Source organism: Lolium rigidum, chromosome 1 (genome assembly GCF_022539505.1).
Source record: "Lolium rigidum isolate FL_2022 chromosome 1, APGP_CSIRO_Lrig_0.1, whole genome shotgun sequence".
Taxonomy (NCBI): Eukaryota; Viridiplantae; Streptophyta; class Magnoliopsida; order Poales; family Poaceae; genus Lolium; species Lolium rigidum.
In genome coordinates, this window is record NC_061508.1 from 96,354,298 (window position 1) to 96,378,674 (window position 24,377).

General features: G+C 45.8%; 2 protein-coding genes across 3 annotated transcripts; one reads left to right on the forward strand and one right to left on the reverse strand.

The window, feature by feature from the left end:
• Window positions 1–699: 699 nt before the first annotated feature.
• LOC124678219 (pentatricopeptide repeat-containing protein At5g18390, mitochondrial-like) lies at window positions 700–3,398 on the reverse strand. Of its 2 annotated transcripts, none has more exons than XM_047214142.1 (2): window positions 1,950–3,398; window positions 700–1,382 (listed from the first exon to the last, which is right to left on the reverse strand). In XM_047214142.1, the coding sequence occupies exon 1, from the start codon at window positions 3,396–3,398 to the stop codon at window positions 2,004–2,006; it is 1,395 nt and encodes a 464-aa protein (XP_047070098.1). In that variant the 3' UTR covers window positions 700–1,382; window positions 1,950–2,003. The 2 variants fall into 2 exon arrangements, with proteins under 2 accessions (XP_047070098.1, XP_047070104.1); XM_047214148.1 differs by having other exon boundaries at window positions 700–1,390.
• Window positions 3,399–3,616: 218 nt separating this feature from the next.
• Window positions 3,617–5,736, forward strand: LOC124678237 (60S ribosomal protein L32-1-like). Its single transcript, XM_047214158.1, has 4 exons — window positions 3,617–3,672; window positions 3,758–3,854; window positions 5,065–5,246; window positions 5,338–5,736. Exons 2-4 carry the CDS (start codon window positions 3,765–3,767, stop codon window positions 5,465–5,467), a joined length of 402 nt encoding a protein of 133 aa, XP_047070114.1. The 5' UTR covers window positions 3,617–3,672; window positions 3,758–3,764; the 3' UTR covers window positions 5,468–5,736.
• The last annotated feature ends 18,641 nt before the right edge of the window (window positions 5,737–24,377 follow it).

Below are 24,377 nucleotides of genomic sequence, written 5' to 3' on the forward strand. Positions count from 1 at the left end.
CAAGTTTATTCCGCGCCTCCACCTTGTCCCATGCAACGGAACTGAGGCTAAAAACTCCCCGCTGCTGTTCCACCTTGTACATGTGAGAACTGACAGGGGCACCATGCTTATGGTGCTCAAGGCGGCAGAGTCGTCGGAGATGGAGATGACACCTTCCGCGCTTGCACTTCTAGGGTTAAGAGTTAGGGTTAACAGTTATGGCCTTCTTCCTCAGCTGGGTTCCTCGGCGGACGGCTGAACATCGTTTTGGTGCTTGCTGGAAAAGTTTTTGTTGCCGATGCTAGTACCGACGGGGCCCAACAGGTTTGACCCATAGAGAAAAAAAGATTTTTGTGAGATCTTTGATTCTTCATAAATGAAAGGCTGTGACCTAAAAGAAATATAGTGCAGGTGATGGTGCTGTAGATTGAAACCTGGGAGTTGAAAAGAATGCACATTCACTAGATTGCCTATTTTGTTTCCTTTTATTTTGATCTATGTATGGATCTATGGAGAATGGGTTTATAGTTTGCCGCTGAGCTACAAGCGAAAGCTTCATCTCATGGTGGCGAGGCTGCTAGCACTCCACCGCGATAGTTGGGATCGCATTTCTTGGTGCACATACTGTAATACATCAAAATTACTTTTTCGGTTCCCAATAGTTTATCTCGAATGAATGAATTTCTCCAGTATTTCTGAGAATTTTGAACAATGTAGATGTAAAGAAAGGAAGCTGAACAATGTGCAGCTTCAAAAGATTTTCAGTCGATAAAAAGACAAGGTACATCAGTTCATTACAACATTCACATACGCAATGTGGTTTACAAGAATATATATATAGTTAGTTTCCCAGTGCATAAAGTGCAAGCCAATGTTTTCACTCCTCAACATCCCCCTCCTCAAGCTTCTCCAATTTGCATTCCTGCCTTCAAAGTATTTCTGCATTTGCCTCCTCTGCGGTCCCTTACCCCATTGTGTTACTCACATTCATGATATCACAAGGGTTGCTTTGTAGCTTGTCGCCAAACAGAAGGCAGTCAATCCAACACACGGCAACTTCCTTTTCCAAGTAGCTGAGCAGTACATGCCCAAATCAGAGGGATGTTACTGGAATAACATGTTCACCAGAGACAGTGGCCTGTAATCAGCATGGCCACATGATGTAAAGAACATACTTTCATTCATCTTTGATCATGTTGGGTGCACCTCGAACGTTCATTGTCAGAAGGTTAAATCTTTGAAGAAGTCACTGTTCTCGTGATCTTGCTGCAGACTAGCTTGCAACACTGTGAGGTAAGTCCAGTTCTGCCTCGCAGAAGCAAAGTTGTGCTCGCACATCAAGGCACCAAGCCACCAACTGTCAGGCAGGAGAGTATCTGATGCTCAAGAAGGCCAAAGCAAAGCTGGAACACTGGACAAATAAGAGGAAAAATCATAAAGCAACAACTGAGAGCTATGAAGAAGCACTACAACCTTTATAGTCATTTTAAAGGACGAGTAACCATCATTTCATGCAGTATGCTGAATCAATGGGGCCACTCTCACATGTTCATCCTTAAGAAGAGTGTTGGTGCTGTGGTGCACACCAAACTATCACAGAACTGATTCATGGTTGGTTGGTTCTGCATGACCAACTAAACACTCCAACTATAAATTGATATGAGTACTTAAACTACTAATGTTTTCCAGTACCACTTTGTGAATGTTCCCTATACACAAAGGGGCACTATCAATCTAACAGACTTGAGATCTTCCCTCATTAAGGTTCATATTTTTTCCAGACAGCGCTGTTCTTTTGTCCAGAACACAACAACACATAAGTTGACGGTATTTGATGATCTTATACAATGAATCTTGCTATCAAAAACAAATAAATCACTTGACAGTTTGGCAGTCAAATCAGACATGTACAGGCCAACAGCATAGCATTGGCTTATGTCAAGAAATACAAGAAAAGACAACAATCCTACCTGGGAAAATTCAGAACCTTTGCCATGCAATTTCAGCGCCCCAATGAACTGCATCTAATTCCCGATTTGTTTAGTTTCCTTCAGTGACATCTCAAGCTGCTCCATTCTCCGGGCTATGTCGTGTTTCCCAAGATGCCGCAGCCCATCAACTACAACGTTAAAGGTTGGCGCCCGTGGCTCAAATCCAGCCTCACTCATCTCAAGAAGGTAGTTTGCAGCATCCAAGAACCGGCCACCCCTGACACACATTTTGACAAGCATCACATACACAGGCCGATTAGGTGGGTGACCCTTAGATTTCATATCGCCAAAAAAGGCGAATGCATCAGCGAAGCGCCCCGCCTTGCAGAGCGCCTTGACGATCGCTGCGTAGAGGCTTGGAAATGGTCGGTGACCATCCTCAACAGCCGCATAGAACAACCGGAACGCCTCCTCGATCCGGCCAGCCTTGGCCACAGCTGGCAGCATGACTTTGTAAGTTGAGATATCCGGGCACAGGCCACGACTGGAAGCATCGGCAAGAAGATTAACGGCGAACTCCACATCACCAGAATCGCAGAGCGCCTGGGCGAGCGAGTTGAATGTGGCCACGTCAGGGAGGACGCCCTCCTTGGTGATCCGGAGGGCGAACGCCTTGGCCTCCTCCAGCTGCCCAGCTCGGACGAGCCCGTCGACGAGCAGGTCCCGGCCACGCACCGGCGGCCGGAACCCGCGGGTGGCCATGTCATCGAGGAACGCCTGCGCCTCCCGGAGCTTCCCCGACGCGCACCAGGCATCGACGAGGGTGCTGAAGGTGGCGCGGTCGGGTGCCACGCCCTTCCGCTCCATGCGGCGGATGAGCTTGTAGGCGCCGACGAAGTTGCCGTTGGCGCAGAGGGCGTCGAGGAGGGCGTTGTAGACCTGGGTGGTCTGCGGGCAGCCGAAATGGGGCAGGCGGTTGAACACCTCGACGGCCTGCTCGGCGAGGCGGGAGTGGCCGTAGGAGGAGATGACGGCGGAGAAGGTGGACGGCGAGAGGGGAAGGCCGAGCGCGCGCATGTTGGAGGCCTGGGTCCAGAGGTGGGTGAAGAGGCGCGCGCGGGCGAGCGGGAGGAGCAGCGCGTCGAAGTGCTCGGCGGACGGCGAGAAGTTGGGCTTCGCGCGGAGCCACGCGAGGAAGCGCGCGGCGTGGAGGGGCTCGGCGGGGGCGGCGGCGCGGAGGACGCGCAGCGCGAGGTCCGGCGGGAAGGGGGAGGGGAGGCGCAGCCGGTTGAGGGTGCGCTCCAGGTAGAAGTCGCGCCGCACGATGGTGGAGAGGTGGTGGACCGCCGCGAAGTAGGCGTCCTTGGAGGTCGGGTGCTGCGGCCGCTCCGCTTCCCCGGCGGCATAGTCGGGGAGCGTCGCCAGGCGGCGGAGGCCGAGCCGGTCGCCGAGGCGGCGGAGAACGGCGGCGGAAGCGGAGGACGACATGACTCGCCTCGGATGTGGCCGCGCCGTGATCCAGGAGCTAAAGCTGGAGATGGGCCTAGCAACAGCCCAAGCCCATTCGGCCACACGGGCCAGTAGTTCCTACATAATGGGCCTCAATTTATATTTCGTGGGCCAGATCGCACCTGCCCATTCGAGCCCACATAACTAGGGTTTGTGGAGGGTATAAAGACCACGACGCCTTGCGATCCCAACCCCGCCGCCGCTCTTCGTCCTCCTCTCTTCGCGTTAGGGTTAGGGTAGTTCTCCCCAGAAGGTAGCAAGCAGCTCGCAGCAGATCTCCCACCTTATCTTCCATCTTCTTCACCTGATTCGAACTCTGTCTTTGTTTTTGGCGACAGATCAGAGATGGCGGTTCCGTTGCTGACGGCGAAGATCGTGAAGAAGAGGACCAAGCACTTCAAGAGGGCCCATAGCGACCGCTACATTGGTCTCAAGGTAAGGAACAACCTCTTCTACAATCCTTTGTTGTGATGGAAACTTCCTTAGCTGCATGGTTTGGTTGCTCCGTGTAGGTGGTTTGACCTGGTTCTAGATCGTGATTGTTACATAAGCCTGTAGTTTCGAAGTCTTCAGCCGTTCATGGCCTGTTTCGATAGTTTTATATGATATAATATTGAGCTCTATATCGATTTGTATTGCTGTGAACCTCCGATGCTTAGTTGATACCTGCCTAATTGCTGACTCTAGCGTAGGCAATGTTAGTGTGAAATGGAGTTATGGATTCAATGATTTAGCTCCAGAGTGCTATAGAATGTGAGCATATGTTGCTGTAGAAATGCATTTTGTTCCGTGATGTGGTCTTAAGTAGATAACTGGATGCTGCAAGTTTAAATTGAACTTGTTTGTTCCACTTGGTCGAGAAATTATGACAAATTATTAGTTTGTAGTGCTTTGTTTTACCTCTCTGTTTTATGGCCTGCTTCTGAAAGAAAGGAAATGATGGCTTAGTAAAAGGTCTGAGTAAGAAACCATTTTCTTGAGTAAACATCGGGTTGAATGTAGAGGGCCCTAGCCCTTGCAATAGTATAGTATTGTGGCTGTCGCAACCTCTTCTACAACAATGATTTCATGTCTTCATGAAGTGGAATGAATTAAAAAAAGGCGTGGGCTTCATTCCGAGTATGAATGATTGCTTAGACTTCTTCCAACACTTGTTTCCCGATGTATACTCAAGAAAATCCTGTTTTCTGCATGATTACCACCTTCTGTCTGATCCTTTCAGCAAAATTTCGTCTAGATTGCAAAATTACGTCATGATTACTACCTTCCGTCAGGTGTTTTCTGAGTGTGTTTATCTTCCATATTATGTGGTCTGTGATGTTCTTGAAGCAAGTATACCCTCCTAAAGGGCAAGAAGTGACATTTGTGCTGCTGTGCTCAATGCATTTCAGTATCCCTGTTGCTTGGTTATACTCTGCAACTACTGTGGCACCTTAGCTACTGTTTAGCACAGTAGATGCCTGAATTTGTGTCAAATTTTCTCTAAATGTCATGAGAGTATTGTTCATTATATAATCCACAGGGAGAAGGTTCTTTGGTAATTCAGATGTTTTGAACTTTTTATTATTATTGGTTTGCTGTATTGTTTAGTACATTGTATGTTCTCTAGTGCTTAAACTGAACAAATTTCAATTATTGGTTGCAGCCAAGCTGGCGCAGGCCAAAGGGTATTGATTCCCGTGTCAGGAGGAAGTTCAAGGGATGCGTCTTGATGCCCAACATTGGTTATGGTTCTGACAAGAAGACCAGGCATTACCTTCCCAACAAATTCAAGAAGTTTGTTGTCCACAACGTCTCTGAGCTGGAGCTGTTGATGATGCACAACAGGTAACATGTGTTATCAGTTTATGATGTCGTACTCTCCTGTCTTCCTTATTCAGTCATGCTAATGGTCATATGCCACATTTTCTCCAATCAGGACCTACTGTGCTGAGATTGCACACAACGTCTCCACAAAGAAGCGCAAGGATATCGTTGAGCGTGCTGCGCAGCTTGACATCGTGGTCACCAACAAGCTCGCCAGGCTCCGCAGCCAGGAGGATGAGTAGGCTCGTCTTCAGTACTATGTTTTGGTCTGGTTCGTATGTAGGAAACTATTCCGCTTTTCTACTGCCATGGCTACCTGTTTTGCCTATCAGCGGTGACTAATGTGTCTAAGATGTACTGTTACCATGAGAATCTGTGTCTCGTTGCCAGTTGCTGGAAAGAGTGCATTAAGTGTTTTGTGTCTGCATTTTTATTCTGGTGACTCAGTTTGAAAGATTTGTTTTAAATCTTTTGAGTGCTATTATGTGATGCTGTCGATGCTTGAGACTAAGATGGGACTTTTTTTTTTGAGATGACTAAGATGGCCATGTTGTACTAGAAAATATTGTTTTCTGCTTGGCTGAGCCATATTCTCTTTTTGCCAAGGCCTTCCATTACAAACATACAAGTCTCAAGTCCTATGCATCTCATGGTGTTGCAACTCTTTGCTCATGGTTTTGAAACTCTTTGCTCTGTTTTGATGTTAGAGCATCTCTAGTAGACACCCTAAACTCCAAAAGCACGTATCTCGGCCACCCGAATTGGCCACCCCAAAGCAGATTTGGGGATTGAAAAATGAATGCACATACTAGATACTAGATACGCTAAACATAACATTAACTTAGGAGATTAAAATGCATTGCATTCAATGGTTCATACATAAATTTGGCTACGATTATACAAAAGATACTCGAATTGGGCTGTGCCGTTAGATAAAAAATTCCCTGCTCCTTCGCGACAAGCTGCCACTCTTCCGTCTTTTCCGCCTTGCGGTGGCTCGTTTGCGAGACGAGCTTGATGACAGCGTCGAGGTGGTGCTCGTCGACAAAGTTGCCGGGTGCTAGGCTATCCTCACCGAGCTTCGGGAGGAGCCGCTCGAACTCTGCGTCGTCGAAGTAGTCGCCGGGCGCGAACGCGGGCACCGGCGCGTCGTTGGGCTCCATCTTCACCACCAATGCCGTTGAGTCGGGAGCTCGAGGACGATGAAGCGGTGGCAGAAGTGAAGGAGCTACGGTTGCGGCACGCAACAGACTCACCCTTGGAGTAAGTAGTGTGTTATGTTTTGCCATGTAGTGTGTTCTGTTTTGAGTAAGTAGTGTGTTATGTTTTGCCATTTCATCGATCTTTTCTCTCTCTGTTCCTTGTTCTGTGTACTGCAAATCAAGGAACCTGATTATTTTCTCTCTCTGAAATTCCTATAATATTATTTCTGCGTACGAAGCGTCCGGCCCCTTGGCCGCTGTTTGCAGTGTACGAAGTGCATGGAAGCTGTTTCCTGTGTATGGCTGCTGTTTCCTGACTTCCAGTGTATCCTGTACGATGATGTTAGCGGGTTTAAGTGGCCCGATTGGACTCCGCTTCAAATCAAGAAAATAAGCGTGCAACAAGCGGCATCCCGCTTTGGTAGGAAGAAAGAGGTGGCTAAGCAGTGGGCTCCCATGGACAGGCCCACTTACAGGCATCTAGAGGCACATGAACTTGTCGCTTTGTAACTACTACACTGATTTCGAATCTGATTTGTTCGGTCACGAATATGATCTTCTACTTGCGCACATTTCATGCTCGAGGCTTGATGCATTCTACCTAGCTATATATATATACCTGTATAATGAGGCTACAGTCCACTTGATCGATATACAAATGTTTAGAAAGGCTACTTCAAAGAGAATATGATGCTGCTGATCCCTCTGATAATTCTCCTATCAACATGCAATGCATTATCCGCGGGGTCATATCCCATACACAAATATGCACCTAGTAAGACATTTTACTATGGTCTTTGGTCTTTACTTGCTCTAGATGTACTGTAGTGCGAGTGTTCATTCAATTTATGCTTTCACGCTCATGTATCACACATATGGCCGTATGTACAGATGAGAAGCACCATAGCAACACCAGCGGGTCGATCCGGCTAACACTGCTGCACCACCAATATCAGTGCCTGGATGACCTTGTTTGCTCGAGGAATGGCTCCACGTCGGCGCAAGGCCAGGCACCGCAGCTCGCGTCAAGTCTCTTCTTCCGCCGTCGACGCCCGCCGCCAAGGAATGTCTGGGCGCCAGTCACCAGCGCCGGTCCTTTCTACGGCTTCGTCGCCCAGATCAGCCTCGGTACGCCGCCGACGAAGCACAGCGTCCTGTTCGACACCGGCTCCTCCTTCTCGTGGGTGCAGTGCAGCCCTGCGGAATTACATCCGGCTGCTACAGCCAGAACGGCCCCCTGTTCGACAGCGCTGCGTCCTCCACATACCGAAGATTGCCGTGCTCATCGCCATCCTGCCAGTCTGCGAGTGTAGCCACTCGGAACACCCTGAACTGCGGTGTCCGGGCCGATAACACTTGCGGCTACGGGATGGAGTACTCCGACTTGTCGGCCTCCATGGGGCGCTTGGTTACGGACGGGCTCACCGTCGGCCAAGAGAGCATCCCTGGGTTCGTGTTTGGATGCAGCCAGGATCATGAAGGCGTGTTCGGAAGTTACTCAGGAATCATTGGCTTCGGCGTCCATGAGCTTTCCTTCCTGTCTCAAGTTGCAGAGGCTGCTCACATATACAGGGCCTTCTCCTACTACCTGCCTTCACCCAGCATATTTAGGGTTTGTGCTTGTAAACTAAACGATACTTTAATTCCGCATTATTACAAGACAAATCCGTAAGAGTTTTTAATTGCCTATTCACCCCCCCCCTCTAGGCGACATCTCGATCTTTCAATTGGTATCAGAGCAAGGTCTCTCCTTGTTTAAGGCTTCACCGCCTTGAGAGTAAAGATGTCGGCTAGTATAGTGCACAATGACACAATTGTCTTTAATGGCACAAATTATCTTTTGTGGAGAAATTGCTTGCTTTGCAATCTTCGGACCTCGTGTCCAAACATTGAGCAATTTCTAGATGTCGGTTTTTCTCCTCCGATGGATTCTCAAAATCTATCTTTAGAGGATGAGAAAAACTTACATCTTGAAGCTCAAGTATCTAATGAGCTTTTATTCTCCTTGAGACCCGATTTTCGTAGGTTCTTGATATATATAAAGCGAAAATCATCTCATGAGATGTGGATCAAGCTTAAGGAAATGTTTGGTGGATCCACTTCTCAATTGGTCGGTGGTGACTCCGAGGAGCTCTCTTCCCCTTCACATCATGAAGAGCTCCAAGTTGCTTCCACCTCCGGTCGTGATGATATATCATCTTCTTCCACTTCACCAACGTGTTGCAAGACACAAGGTAATGATATGGTGAGTGGTGAGGGAAATTGCAACGTTGATATTGTGCTCATTAGTGATGACTCTTCATCTCTATCTCATTGCAATGGTTCCTCTTTGGACTTAAACACATCTTGCATTGAAAATAATCTACATGCTTGTGTTGATAGTCCTTGCATATCATGTGCAAATTGCTTACATAGATCTCATGAGGATATGCTTGCCTTGTCTTGCTCCCATAATCAAAATGTTTCTATTTCCTCTAGTTGCTTGTTGACTAACATTGTAGAGGAAACCGAACACTCTATGGATCAAGACATGATTTCAAATGAGGATTCAAGAATATCTTCATCTTCATCCTCCGGTATGCACATGTGCCTTATGGCAAATGGACCAAAGGTATCTCCTACTTTGACTCCTAACACATCCTCTAATGATGAGAGTGATGATGATGATAATGATGAAGAACATAATATCTTGGTGCATGATATGGCAATGGTATATGCTTCTCTTCGTGGTAATAAAGAAGCTCGTGCTTATCTCGAACACTCTATGGATACCTTGAATAAATATAGGGAAACCATAGTGGAGTTGGAGTCCCATGTTGAAAATGGGGAAATGAGATTCACTCTCCTCAAGCATGAGCTAAAAGATGAGAAGCATGCTAATTTCATGCTTACACAAAAAATTGAATCCTATATGCATGAAAATGAGAAAACTATTGTTGATGCTTGTGCTACTAACTCTAATTCTTGTGAAGCATCGACCTTAAAGGAGAATGTTGAGCTAAGGGCTCAACTTGAGTTGCTAACTAGCAATTATAGGGAATTGGAAGAAAGTCATAAAAAGCTCTCAAGCTCTCATGATGATCTTCTAATTTCCTATGATGAGCTAAAGTTAGCTCATGAGGCAAGTATCACTAAGGTAACATCTTGTGAGCCTCATATGGATGTTAGCACAATCTATACTACAAATGTTACATTGCCATGTGCTAGTCCTTGTAATCCATCTAGTCAAACTAGTGATACACCTTGTGTTGGATTACTCACTTTGCCTTGTTGCTCTAACAATGAAGCTTCTACTTCCTCTAGTACTTGTATTTCTACTAACCATGTAGAGGAAATAAAAGAGCTCGAGGCTCAAGTCCTTTCTTTGAAGAAAGACTTGGAAAAGCGTCATGAAGGGAAATCCGCACTTGACAAGATGCTAAGTGTGCAACAATCCCCCAATGACAAAAGTGGACTTGGATTCAACTCCAATAACAAGGACAAGTCCAAGAGCAAGAGCAACAAGAAGAAGGGCCAAGATAAAGTCAATGATCCGGCCAAGTTGGTTTGCTTCAAGTGCAAGGTTGAAGGGCATCATGTTAGATCATGCCCATTGAAGAAGAAGCACTTGAGTGAGAAACAACAAGGGAAACGGCCACAAGGTCAAGGTCAAGCTCATGCTCGACCTCAAGTTGAAGATAGGCCACTTCCCAAGAAGAATCAAGATAATGTTCCCCAAGAGAGGAAATCAATAAAGAAGAGAAAGGGGAACACTTGCTACTTATGCCGTGAGAAGGGGCACTTTGCTTCTTCTTGCTTAGGTGGTACCTTATCTAACCCTATAATTGTTGATGATGATTATTCTCTAGGGAAGGATAATGATGGCAATGTGTTTGCCAAGTTTGTTGGAACTCAAAGTGGTTTCAAGAAAAGAACCATTTGGGTTGCCAAGCCCATTGTGACTAATCTCTTAGGACCCAACTTGGTTGGGGACCAACAATCTCAAACTTGATCAATAGGTACAAATGGAGGTCATTGGAGACTTGGCTACTTCATGAAGAATTAAGGGATCTTCATATATTATATTTTTACCAAGCCAAGTCGTATGGATTATCATCTATATCTTATATCCAATGTTCCTCTTTGCGGTAACTTATACTTCAACTCTTCATGTTTATTGTAAGTTACTTGCCCCTTTGCATGTTTGGTTTTGTACCAAATATGTGTATGTATGTGTTGTGTCTTACTTGCCGATCTTGTGTATTCAAGTATGTTTGTTTGACTCATCATATACTTGTGTATTGTTTTGAGCCTAATGCATCTTGATGATATCTTATTTGGCTCTCTTTGAGTGATTAATGGAACATCCCATTTTGGGGGAGTGATATGCTTTGTGCATCTCTCTTTCTTTAAAATGTGTGTACTTGTTGGAGATATGCCCAAGAGGCAATAATAAAAGTGGTTATTATATATCTTTATGTTTATGATAAATGTTTATATACCATGCTATAATTGTATTAACCGAAACATTGATACATGTGTGATATGTAAACAACAAAGAGTCCCTAGTATGCCTCTTAACTAGCTTGTTGATTAATGGATGATTAGTTTCATAATCATGAACATTGGATGTTATTAATAACAAGGTTATGTCATTATATGAATGATGTAATGGACACACCCAATTAAAGCGTAGCATAAGATCTCGTCATTAAGTTATTTGCTATAAGCTTTCGATACATAGTTACCTAATCCTTATGACCATGAGATCATGTAAATCACTTATACCGGAAAGGTACTTTGATTACACCAAACGCCACTGCGTAAATGGGTGGTTATAAAGGTGGGATTAAGTATCCGGAAAGTATGAGTTGAGGCATATGGATCAACGAGTGGGATTTGTCCATCCCGATGACGGATAGATATACTCTGGGCCCTCTCGGTGGAATATCGTCTAATGTCTTGCAAGCATATGAATAAGTTCATAAGAGACCACATACCACGGTACGAGTAAAGAGTACTTGTCGGGAGACGAGGTTGAACAAGGTATAGAGTGATACCGAAGATCAAACCTCGGACAAGTAAAATATCGCGAGACAAAGGGAATTGGTATTGTATGTGAATGGTTCATTCGATCACTAAAGTCATCGTTGAATATGTGGGAGCCATTATGGATCTCCAGATCCGCTATTGGTTATTGGTCGGAGTGAGTACTCAACCATGTCCGCATAGTTCACGAACCGTAGGGTGACACACTTAAAGTTGGATGTTGAAATGGTAGTATTTGAATATGGAAAGGAGTTCGAATATTTGTTCGGAGTCCCGGATGAGATCCCGGACATCACGAGGAGTTCGGAATGGTCCGGAGAATAAGATTCATATATAGGATGTCATTTTATGTGAATTAAAATGTCGCGGAAGGTTCTATGGAAGGTTCTAGAAGGTTCTAGAAAAGTCCGGAAGAAACCACCAAGGAAGGTGGAGTCCACATGGGACTCCACCTCCATGGCCGGCCAACCCTAGTGGGGGAGGAGTCCAAAGTGGACTCCCCCTTAGGGGGCCGGCCACCCCCATATGGGAGGTGGAACTCCCACCTTTGGTGGGAGTCCTAGCTTGGCTAGGTTTCCCCTCCTTTTGGTAGGTTTTGGTTCGGGTCTTATTCGAAGACTTGGAGACCAACTCTTGGGGATCCACCTATATAATGAGGGGCCAAGGGAGGGGGCCGGCCACCCCAAGACCACAAGCTGGCCGCCCCATTGAAGTGGCCGGCCACCCCCTCCCAAACCCTAGCCGCCCCCTCTCCTCCATAGCTCCCGCGTGCTTTAGTGAAGCTCCGCCGGAGTTCTCCACCGCCACCGACACCACGCCGTCGTCTTTGTCGGATTCAAGAGGAGCTACTACTTCCGCTGCCCGGCTGGAACGGGAGGTGGACGTCGTCTTCATCAACAACCGAACGTGTGACCGAGTACGGAAGTGCTGCCCGTTCGTGGCGCCGGAACCGATCGTGATCAAGATCTTCTACGCGCTTTTGCAAGCGGCAAGTGAACGTCTACCGCAGCAACAAGAGCCTCATCTTGTAGGCTTTGGAATCTCTTCAAGGGTGAGACTCAATACCTCCTCGTTGCTACCGTCTTCTAGATTGCATCTTGGCTTGGATTGCGTGTTCGCGGTAGGAAATTTTTTGTTTTCTATGCAACGTTATCCTACATGTACATGGGTACCACCACTTAGTATTGATATTAAAAGATTATCTAGTCACTATGTGGTGTGTCATACTCATGAGAAATTCAAATTCTAATGTCCATTAATCATCTCTAGTCGAATTTTAGTTGCCTCTTGTTTTAGAAGAAATGACTTATCACATTATGGGGAGTAATATGTTATGTACATATCACAAGCCTAGAAAATGTGAACATATGAGGTTATGCCACTTAGAGTTGATACACGTAATTATCTTGATCCTAGGTGGCATGTTTGCTCAAACAAGCTCCACTTGTAGTAAAAAGCTTTTATTACTCATCTTGTGGGTTCTTGTTTGAATAAGAAATTCTTGGTGCGGTTTTTCCTCAAATACATATCTCTATATCTTATTTGGGACACCGTTTGCTTCAAGTTATTCTAATCATTGCCGTGCGTGATTGTTTGACTAATTGAAGCTATCAAGAATCTTCATACGTGCATAGTGCTTAATTCTATATACTTATCCTATGGCTTTTATTGTGAAGTTGATCCTTACTATCATTGTAAATTCACCACCGGAAATTATTTCCAATATACTCATTGTCTTTGACAATTGATAACCTTGTATGTGGTTGAATTCATGGATCATCTTCACCTTGGATTTTTTCTTATTGCCTTATTTTACTTCCAACAAATCTTTGTTGCTCCCATGTGTCTTCCTTGTCCCTTTGAAAAATGTTTTGATAAATTCTCTTGATTCATATCAAGTGTTTGTTTTGGAATACAAACCTTTTCCTTACGGTACATTGTGCCATTGTGAAAAGTGTATAGGGTTTGGTTTATTTTGTTTGAACCTTGCTCTTTTGGGGAGTTTGCTATCTCATTCTTTCTTACATGATTTATTTGCTTGAATGAGATAAATCCTTGAGCATGTTTGCTTTATTTCATCCTTTATGCTCAATGGTTTCTTCTTAGTTCATTTGTTGAACTTTGTTGAACAAATCTTTTGTGATTTGCTTCTTAGATATAACTTGGACAACAAATTTGTTTTGTGGCACCTCTATGCCTTATCTAATTCTTTTGGTGTTTTGTCCAAAGTATATCTTTCTTGGATCTTTAAAGTTTTGGTGCATGCTTATATGTAATTTGTTTATACTTGTAGCATGCTTGCTTTCCTTTGATCCATTATGTAGGATATACTCCATCAAATCCTAAATGGCTAAGATGTGCATGAAATTCAAACTTCATCTAAATATGCACATGTTTATATGGAGTGTGTCCTATATATTGTGGTTAGTCTAACCATGTTGGACCCAATAAGTTTGGGGACCAAGATGTACTTGAATGATGTTTTAGGTACATTGGAGATGCAATGGAGGCTTGTCTCATCTATAAGGAAGGTGTTGTCACCATATGAGGATTGGAGTCAAGCTAGGATGATCGATGAACTCTTATCTACTACATCAAGCCATTGCCATCTCGGTAACAAGTATTTTATTCATGCACTCTCATATAGCATCCAACCTCTTGTAGGTTGTATCTTGGCATGAAATTATTTATTTCAAAAATATTGCGGTTCTTGAAAAATCATTTTTAAAGCGAAACTTCTTATTGTACATTTGAGTAATTTGAGAAGATGCATATGTTGGGAATATATATATATATACATCATGTTTATGATTCACCTACCCAAATATGCCCTCTAGCAATTTATTGCATATCAATTCCTCAAAGAGCTCTTATGTGCAATATTGATGAAATTGCGAAATAAATCCATATTTATGATACTTGTTGCCTTTCTCAAAACACTCCAACTAGCTCTACTTCCTTTATTGTTAGTTGTGATGTTTTTGAGATTTAACTTGGTTGAAGTTCATTCATATACCATAAGTGAAAATTGGAGCCATAGGCTATATATGCTTCTTAAGCAAACATCCTTTGGTATATCTTATGACTTCATCTTGGATATCTTGTCTTATCTATTTTGTTAACCTCTTGTGTGTGCATGTTTCTTTATGGATCATTTGTCCACTTTAGAAACTTATATACATAAGAGCGTTAATCCATCACCTTGATATCTTTGTTCTTTGCCGACCATCTTTTATCCTTTTGTTTCTTAGTGGTGTTGGTAAAGGAGATTTATGAGTGCTTGGTTTATTTGTTTTCCTTCTTGCACTCATATCTCGTAATTGTTGGACTAAAGTTGTTCTTGATAAGCATATTCGCTTTATATTAGTTGTGTTCTAAATGATATATAGGGAGTGAGGATTCCATGTTTGTGCATATTGTATTCAAATGCAAACATTATAAATTGTGCACGAACCTTGGGGAGCTTTCTTATTTTATTTAAGAGCACTATATCTCTCTTATCATGATATCTTTGTTTGTCCAATTGGATCTTTGATTGCTTGCTTTACTTGTTGAAGCTCACTTCACCATGTTATCTTTATGCAATCTTTGATCCTCAATATAGTTTGATTTCCTTCAAGTATTCATCATTGGATATGTGCACTTGATTCCACTCAAATTATGAGAAGTGCACACTTTGGGGAGGAACTCACATTATATTGGCCTTCTAAATTTTTCACCCATTTTGACAATCGATGCCAATGGGGGAGAAGTTTAGAGGGTTTAAGGGAATGGTTTTATACTTAAGTTTGGTTTGTGCTTAAGTGTTTTGCCTCTCATGCATTCCATATTTATATGTCTTGCATGGTTGTATATATATAGTGGAAACTACCCCAAAGGTTAATCTTGACAATGTATGCAATGAATTCATGTTCATCACACGTGCATACATTGTGGGGGAGCTTTCTCTATATATATTGGTTCTACTCACATCCATTGCATTTGTTGTAGTTGTGTGAGTAGAGCCGGTTTTGATATGGGCTAGTAGCTTTGTGTTACTTGACCATATCAAATACAACCTCTTGTATACAACTTATTCTCGGATAAGTTGCGTACTTGTCACTAATATTCATTATATAAACCCTCTTATTGTGGTTGTCATCAATTACCAAAATGGGGGAGATTGTAAGGGTACATTGCCCCTATGTGTGGTTTTGGTAATTAATGACAACCCCTATGGACTAATGTTTTCATTGAGTTTATATGAAGGAATATTCCATAGGTACTACTTGCTCTCCATGTGTTGGATTCAAGTATGGATGCCATGAAGATAAAGATATACCTTGTGATTTGGCATCAAGATCATCGGTATGAAGATATATTTGTGATATGATCAAGAAGAAGAAATGAAGATGGAGTTCTTATGTGGAACTCAATATTAGCCATGCTCTATCTCAAGTGAGTATGAGAAGATACAAGGTTGAGTTGGGCAAGTTCAAGATGAGCATCTTGAGTGGATCACATGCTTGAAGCTTGCCGTCCATTTGGTGATAGTGGACATGTGAAGATGTGCATCAATGAAGCTTTCCCATCATTGTGTATGGGGGAGCATTTGTGAGTATACACGAAGCGACAATGATCAAGTGATGGGATGCTCAAGGCAAAGGTATGACCTTGATAGGTTTTCCTTTTACCGGTCTCGAGGTGGTTGATGGGAGACCGGATTATAGGATAGATAGCCGCACTATTAAGAGGGGCTTTCGGTTGGGTAACTTGATCACATCGTCTTAGGGAGCTCAATCCTTTGCATACTTTGCATATCCCTATTGCTTCTTGGTGTTTCTCTGTGTGAGGTTCTTGAGCTTGTTGCTAGCTTTACAACAAGCCCAAGTTCATCGAAAACGGAATCCGCATGCATCTTCTATTGCGTTTTCGAGTTTGGACGTCTTCACCGTTTCTTGACGGTGGGAGACTCCCTCTCTAAAATCATCTAAAAATGTTCTGTGAGGAGTCTCCATATTTCCAACATTCGTCGTTATCTTTCCAACAAAATTGGTTTCATGTCAATCGGAGTTCGGGAGCATTAGTTATTAAAGAAAAGGAAAAAGGAGAAAAGAAGAAAAAGAAAGAAAAAAAAGGGAAGGAGCCAGCCGGCCGGACCGGGCCAGGCGCCGGCCCACCCGGTCGAAAACCGGCCTGGGAACCGGTGCCATCCGGGTGGCAACCAGTGGGCTTGGCCACCCCATCCGGCCCAGCGCCGGTTACCAACCGGCCCGCCGGCTGCCACCCCGGCCGGACCGGGCTCCCGGCCGGACCGGGCCACACCGCCCACGCGGCCCACCCGCTCGCCCCCGCGCGCCCGGCTTATCTTCCGCCCCGGCGCGGCCTGCTCCTCATCCGGTCGGGGGCCCGGCTGGGCCGGATGGCTGGCCGGCCTCCTCAGCCCAGCATCCGGTCAGCCGGCTGGGCCGCTGGCCTGGGACGTTTTTCTAGCTGTTTTTTTGCCCGTTTTCTTGTCTTTCCCCCCCCCCCAACAGTTTTATTTGCTCCTAGCTATAAATAGATCCTTCTTCCACCTTGAGCAACTAGTTCTTCCTATTCTCTCACCTCCATTGTTGCTATTTGAAGAACTTGCTCTCCCCCTTGATTCCTCCAACCATTCTTGCTCATATTTGAGGATTTGAGAGAGGAGATCTAGATCTACACTTCCACCAAACCATTTTTCTCTAAGTGAGGGAATCTCTTGGGATCTAGATCTTGGAGTCTTTGGTTGACTTTCCCCCTTGTTCTTCCTCTCCAATCTCATCCTAGCATTCGTTGCTTTGGTGGGATTTGAGTGTGAAGGACTTGAACACCTCCGGTGTTCTTGCTTTGCATCATTGCATAGTGTTGAGCTCTCCACCACGATTTGTTCGAGTGAGAGACCGTGAGCTTGTTACTCTTGGAGGGTGACCTCCTAGTTGGCTTGGTGATTGGTGCTCCGGTGATCTCTTCAAGAAGATTGTGAAGAGGCCCGGGCTTCTCCTTCGTGGAGCTTGTGAAGTGGTTGTGGAGCTTGCCATCTCCGGAGCGGAGGAAAAGCTAACCATAAGGAAAGGGCCATTATCCTTCGTGGGTGTGGTTCGGAGAATAGGGTGAGCCTTCGTGGCGCGGGGAATCCTTCGTGGGACCTCCACTCCTCCAAACGTGACGTACCTTGTTGCAAAGCAAGGGAACACGGGAATACATCCTCGTCTCCGCGTGCCTCGGTTATTTCTATACCCGAGCTCTCTTTCCTTGTGATAGCCATCGTGCTTGAAGTACATATATCTTGCTATCACTTGTGCTACATATATCTTGTGCCTATCTTGCTTAGCTCTAGTCGCTATTGTTACACTTAGTTGAGCTTAGCATATTTAGGGTTTGTGCTTGTAAACTAAACGATAGTTTAATTCCGCATTATTACAAGACAAATCCGTAAGAGTTTTTAATTGCCTATTCACCCCCCCTCTAGGCGACATCTCGATCTTTTAGAGGGCTTTGCTAGGTCGGCGTCTGGTCGTAGCTCTTGCCGGTGTGCCTATCCCAATGCCAGGGGATGATGTTGTGTGTTTGGTCTGGACCTAGCCCGAGCTGCATGGGTGGTGGTTCTCGGGTCTGGGTGAAAACTTTGCAGGTTCTTTTCTGCCGACGACGATGATGCATTCTTGCGACATTCACCTTCTTAGAGGCGTCGGTGCAAGACCCTCCCTCCTTTGGTTCCTCAAGCTCTGCTAGATGGCTGGCCCGTCGTTGAGTTCCCCCTTGAGTTGCAGTCTTGGTGCGGTGGAGGTTTGTTGGCGTGGACTTGGTTGTGTTCGCTCCGGTGCAACGAAGACAAGGCTCCCTCTTCAAATGGCGCTTCAGCTTGCTTTTCTGTGTTGTCTTTTGTTGTGGTTTAGGTTGTGCGCTTGGAGCGTGTGTATTGTAACTCTCAGTGTAACTCCTAGCCGGTTGATGGCTTCGTTAATTCAAAGCCGGGCTCACTTCGAGCCTCCCGTCTAAAAAAAAACATGTTCCTTTCTTTTCTTTTCCCGAAGAATGGCCCGATTATATACCGACCGAATGACTTCGTATGCATTCCTTTATTCAGCCCGTCCGTAGTAATGTAATGATATGATCTTTACATTGTATGAATTAAACTTGTTGCGTGCACACAGGGACGGAGCCGGGGAGAAACTTTCCCTGGTGCACTTTCGGGCTTGTAACCTTTGCTAGTTGCAAATTTTCCTCCATGATGCACTTTTCTTCCCTAACATGATGCACTTGCCTTGTTAAACTCACCAATAGTACTAAAATTTTCTTTTCTACCCCGATGCACGGGGTCTACCTATACGAGATCCGGCCCTGCGTGCACAAAACAGTCGTGGTGCGGCGCCGCTGCATAACAAATCCCTTCATTCTAAGCTGCAGTAGCATATGGCATGTGTTAAGGTTCATGCACTAGCCACTTGAATCAAAAGTCTGAACTGATGGAAAGGGCTAGACAATCTACTTATACACGTCAACACCCCCTCTTACGTGTGACGGGAAGACGAGAAGACAAATCAACACGTGTAGAGAGGCAAAGAGGCAGCGCGGGACCACACGGCAAGAGGCTGCGGGGAATTTAGAATATATTGGGGATTTTAGAATAAATTGTGAAAGACAGGATTTGAACTCGATACTGGGCTTCGATACCATGTTAAGCTTCATGCACTAGCCACTTGAACCAAAAGTCCGAACTGATGGAAACGGCTAGGCAATCTACTTATACATGTCAACACCCCTTCTCACGTGTGACGGGAAGACGAGAAGATAAGTGCATGTGCATGAAGCTTAACATGGTATCAAAGCCCCAGGTTTCGAGTTCAAATCCTGGCTTTCCCTATTTATTCTAAATTCCCCCGCAGCCTCTTGCCGTGTGGCGTGTGATCCCGGCGCTGCCTCTTTGCCTCTCTACACGTGTTGATTTGTCTTCTCGTCTTCCCGTCACACGTGAGAGGGGTGTTGACGTGTATAAGTAGATTACCTAGCCCTTTCCATCGGTTCGAACTTTTGGTTCAAGTGGCTAGTGCATGAAGCTTAACATGGTATCGTAGCCCCGGGTCTCGAGTTCAAATCCTGGCTTTCACAATTTATTCTAAAAATCCCCGCCGCCTCTTTCCTACCGTGTGTATCCGGCCTTCCGCCTGCCTCTTTGCCTCTCTACACGTGTTGACTTGTCTTCTCGTCTTCCCGTCACACGTGAGAGGGGGTGTTGACGTGTATAAAGTAGATTGCCTAGCCCTTTCCATCAGTTCGGACTTTTGGTTCAAGTGGCTAGTGCATGAAGCTTAACATGGTATTAGAGCCCCAGGTCTCGAGTTCAAATCCTGGTTTTTCCAATTTATTCTAAAAATTATCTCCTCTCCCCGCAGCCTCCTGCCGTGTGGTCCTGGCCTTCTGCTGCCTCTTTGCCGCATGAACTGAACCTGTTGCCTGCATGTTACTCCCTCCGTTCTTTTTTAATTGACTCAAATTTAGTACAAAGTTGTACTAAATCCGAGTCAATTAAAAGAGACCGGAGGGAGTACTAGCTAAGATCAAGGAAAGCTGTCAAAGTTATCACTTCATGCGATTCTATTTGCAGGTAATGGTTGATACCATGTAGTGTTATCTGTTTTGAGTAAGTAGTGTGTTATGTTTTGCCATTTCATCTATCTTTTCTCTCTCTGTTCCTTGTTCTGTGTACTGCAAATCAAGGAACCAATTGCGATGTACCAAGCCCAATGCTAGGGGATGATGTTGTGTGTTTGGTCTGGACCTAGCGCGGTGAAAACTTTGGAGGTCCTTTTCTGCCGATGACGATGACGCATTCTTTCGCCATTGACCTTCTTGGAGGCGTCGCCGCAAGACCCTCCCTCCTTTGGTTCCTCAAGCTCTGCTAGTTGGCCGGCCCATCGTTGAGTTCCCCTTTGAGTTGCAGTCTTGGTGCGGTGGAGGTTTGTTGGTGTGGACTTGGTTGTGTTTGCTCCAGTGCAACAGAAGATAAGGGTCCCTCTTCATGGATCAAATGACGCTTCGGCTTGCTTTTCTGTGTTGTCTTTTGTTGTGGTTTGGGTTGTGCGCTTGGAGCGTGTGTGTTGTAACTCTCGGTGTAACTCCTAGCCGGTTGATGGCTTCGTTAATTCAAAGCCGGGCTTACTTTGAGCCTTCCATCTAAAAAAAAAAATGCTTCCTTTCTTTTCTTTTTCCGAAGAATGGCCCGATTATATACTGATTCGAATGACTTCTGTATGCATTCCTTTATTCAGCCCATCTGTAATAATGTAATGATATGATCTTTAAATTGTATGAATTAGACTTGTTGCGTGCACAAGACAGTCATGGTGATCCCTTCATTCTAAGCTGCAGTAGCATATGGCATGAACTGAACCTGTTGCCTGCAGGTTACTAGCTAAGATCAAGGAAAGCTGTCAAAGTTATCACCTCATGCGATTCTATTTGCAGGTAATGGTTGATACCATGTAGTGTGTTCTGTTTTGAGTAAGTAGTGTGTTATGTTTTGCCATTTCATCTATCTTTTCTCTCTGTTCCTTGTTCTGTGTACTGCAAATCAAGGAACCTGATTATTTTCTCTCTCTGAAATTCCTATAATATTATTTCTGTGTACGAAGCGTCCGGCCCCTTGGCCGCTGTTTGCAGTGTACCAAGCCCATGGCCGCTGTTTGCAGTGTACGAAGTGCATGGAAGCTGTTTCCTGTGTATGGCGCTGTTTCCTGTTTCCTGTGTATGGCGCTGTTTCCTGTTTCCTGTTTCATGTATCCTGTACGATGATGTTAGCGGGTTTAGGTGGCCCGATTGGACTCCGCTTCAAATCAAGAAAATAAGCGTGCAACAAGCGGCATCCCGCTTTGGTAGGAAGACAGAGGTGGCTAAGTAGTGGGCTCCCATGGACAGGCCCACTTACAGGCATCTAGAGGCACATGAACTTGTCGCTTTGTAACTACTACACTGATTTCGAATCTGATTTGTTCGGTCACGACTATGATCTTCTACTTGCGCACATTTCATGCTCGAGGCTTGATGCATTCTACCTAGCTATATATATATATATATACCTGTATAATGAGGCTACAGTCCACTTGATCGATATACAAATGTTTAGAAAGGCTACTTCACAGAGAATATGATGCTGCTGACCCCTCTGATAATTCTCCTATCAACATGCAATGCATTATCCGCGGGGTCATATCCCATACACAAATATGCACCTAGTAAGACATTTTACTATGGTCTTTGGTCTTTACTTGCTCTAGATGTACTGTAGTGCGAGTGTTCATTCAATTTATGCATGCTTTCACGCTCATGTGTCACATATGGCCGCATGTACAGATGAGAAGCACCATAGCAACACCAGCGGGTCGATCCGGCTAACACTGCTGCACCACCAATATCAGTGCCTGGATGACCTTGTTTGCTCGAGGAATGGCTCCACGTCGGCGCAAGGCCAGGCACCGCAGCTCGCGTCAAGTCTCTTCTTCCGCCGTCGACGCCCGCCGCCAAGGAATGTTTGGGCGCCAGTCACCAGCGCCGGTCCTTTCTACGGCTTCGTCGCCCAGATCAGCCTCGGTACGCCGCCGACGAAGCACAGCGTCCTCTTCGACACCGGCTCCTCCTTCTCGTGGGTGCAGTGCAGGCCCTGCGGAATTATATCCGGCTGCTACAGCCAGAACGGCCCCCTGTTCGACAGCGCTGCGTCCTCCACATACCGAAGATTGCCGTGCTCATCGCCATCCTGCCAGTCTGCGAGTGTAGCCACTCGGAACACCCTGAACTGCAGTGTCCAGGCCGATAACACTTGCAGCTACAGGATGGAGTACTCCGACTTGTCGGCCTCCATGGGGCGCTTGGTTACGGACAGGCTCACCGTCGGCCAAGAGAGCATCCCTGGGTTCGTCTTTGGATGCAGCCAGGATCATGAAGGCGTGTTCGGAAGTTACTCAGGAATCATTGGCTTCGGCGTCCATGAGCTTTCCTTCCTGTCTCAAGTTGCAGAGGCTGCTCACATATACAGGGCCTTCTCCTACTACCTGCCTTCACCCAGCTCGGAAGGCTACATACAAATGGGCAACTATGACGAGGAGGCCTTTGCTTTCACCCCAATGTTCACCGCCGGCCAGGTAAACTTTTTTTTTAGATAAAAGGCCAGAGGTGGCCCGACTTTAAATTAATAAAGCCAGATAGGTTTCAGGTATCATACAAACGGCTGCGGCATACAGCTTAGCCAATAGTGCAAAAGCTTAAAAAACACACCCGGGGGCGGCACCCCACATAGACCGCTCTAAACTTGACTGGAAGGATTACGCCGCATTCTTGGGCATTGACTTCTTGGTCTCACGGACGCGTAGAGCTCCCTCAGCTCGCTTGTCAGCCGTCTGAGATCCTCCCTGTCTCCTGGCTTTGCCTTGACGGTCCAGAGATGCAGGAAAATACACATTTTGTAAATCAGGTTAGCGGGGTTGTTTATCAGTTTCTTCTCAATGGTAAGCTTATTGCGCACTGTCCAAAGGGCCCAAGACTGAGCCAGGAAGAGGGTCCAGAGGAGTCTCCTGGCCCTCCCAGAGAAACTAGATAGGATGGCGTGGAACTGTGAAAAATTGGCTGGGCACCAGTTGCAGCCCAAGACACTGCGCAGCGCGCTCCAGGAAAATCTTGCCATCGAACAGGAAAAAAGGATGTGGGACGAATCCTCCGGGGCGCCGCAGAGTGCACACGCCCACGAAGCGGGACCGTTTCTGCCCGCCACCAAGAGGCTGGAGGGGAGCCTGTCAAGGATGAGCAGCCAGGCAAAGATCTTGATTTTGAGCGGAACCTTGGCCTCCCACACGTCCTTGTGATATGCAACCGTCGCCCCTTGCGAAAGTTTGTGGTACATCGATTGGACGGAGTAGAGACCAGAAGGGGACAAGTGCCAAACCACCTTGTCTTGCATTTCCGAGGCAGTGAAAGTCTGGAGTTGAGAGGTGAGCAAGATCCATTGGTTCATACCCTCTTGGTCCAAGGAGCGACGGAACCTGATGTGTGGACCGCCCGGGGCACACACGGAGGCAACCGATTGGTTAGTGTCCTCGCAGACAGAGAATAAGTAAGGGAAGGCGTCTTTCAAGGGTTCCCGCCCAATCCACCAGTCAGACCAGAAACGAGTGCGGCGGCCATCACCAACAGTATGCTTGGCTCCGAGCTTGAAGAAGTGTTTGATCTTGTGTATACTCTTCCAGAACTGGGAACCACCTTGGCCCGAGCCTGAGAAGAGGTCAGACGCATCCAGATACTTGGCCTTGATGATTTTGGACCAAATGGTGTCATCCTCGTTATACAGCTTCCAGACCCATTTGAGGAGCAGCGCAATGTTCATTTTCCTCGTACTGAGGAGGCCCAAGCCCCCAATGTCCTTAGGCCGGCACACCGTGGGCCAATTAACCAGGTGATACTTGCGCTTTGCCCCGGCCAGGTAAACTACCTTGACCTCACCGGCATTCTGGTGGACGGTCATCGCCTCAACTTAACCGACAAGCAGGGGGCGCCGACGTGGTGCTACCTTGACACGGGGACACCACTGTCTGTCCTGCCACGCTACGTATTTGACCAGCTCAGTGACGCCGTGGCTGACCGGATCAAAGGGTATGAGAAGCTCACGTTAGGCCGCGCCAGAAAAATGAAACGGAAACAGTAAACGAGTGTAAACAAATTGGAAAACAGCTGTTTTCTGAAGTCGCTTAGAATAAACAGAAATGGGACAAACGACGTGTCCACACATTATTAGTCGAAAAAACAAGTGTAAATGAATTGCAAAACGTTGACTGTAAATTAGACAGTCCGAATATTTATTGTCGTAGACTAATACAAGTAATTTATATCGTTGGGAGTATAATTTAAAACTAGTCGATGGAAGAAAGCTAAT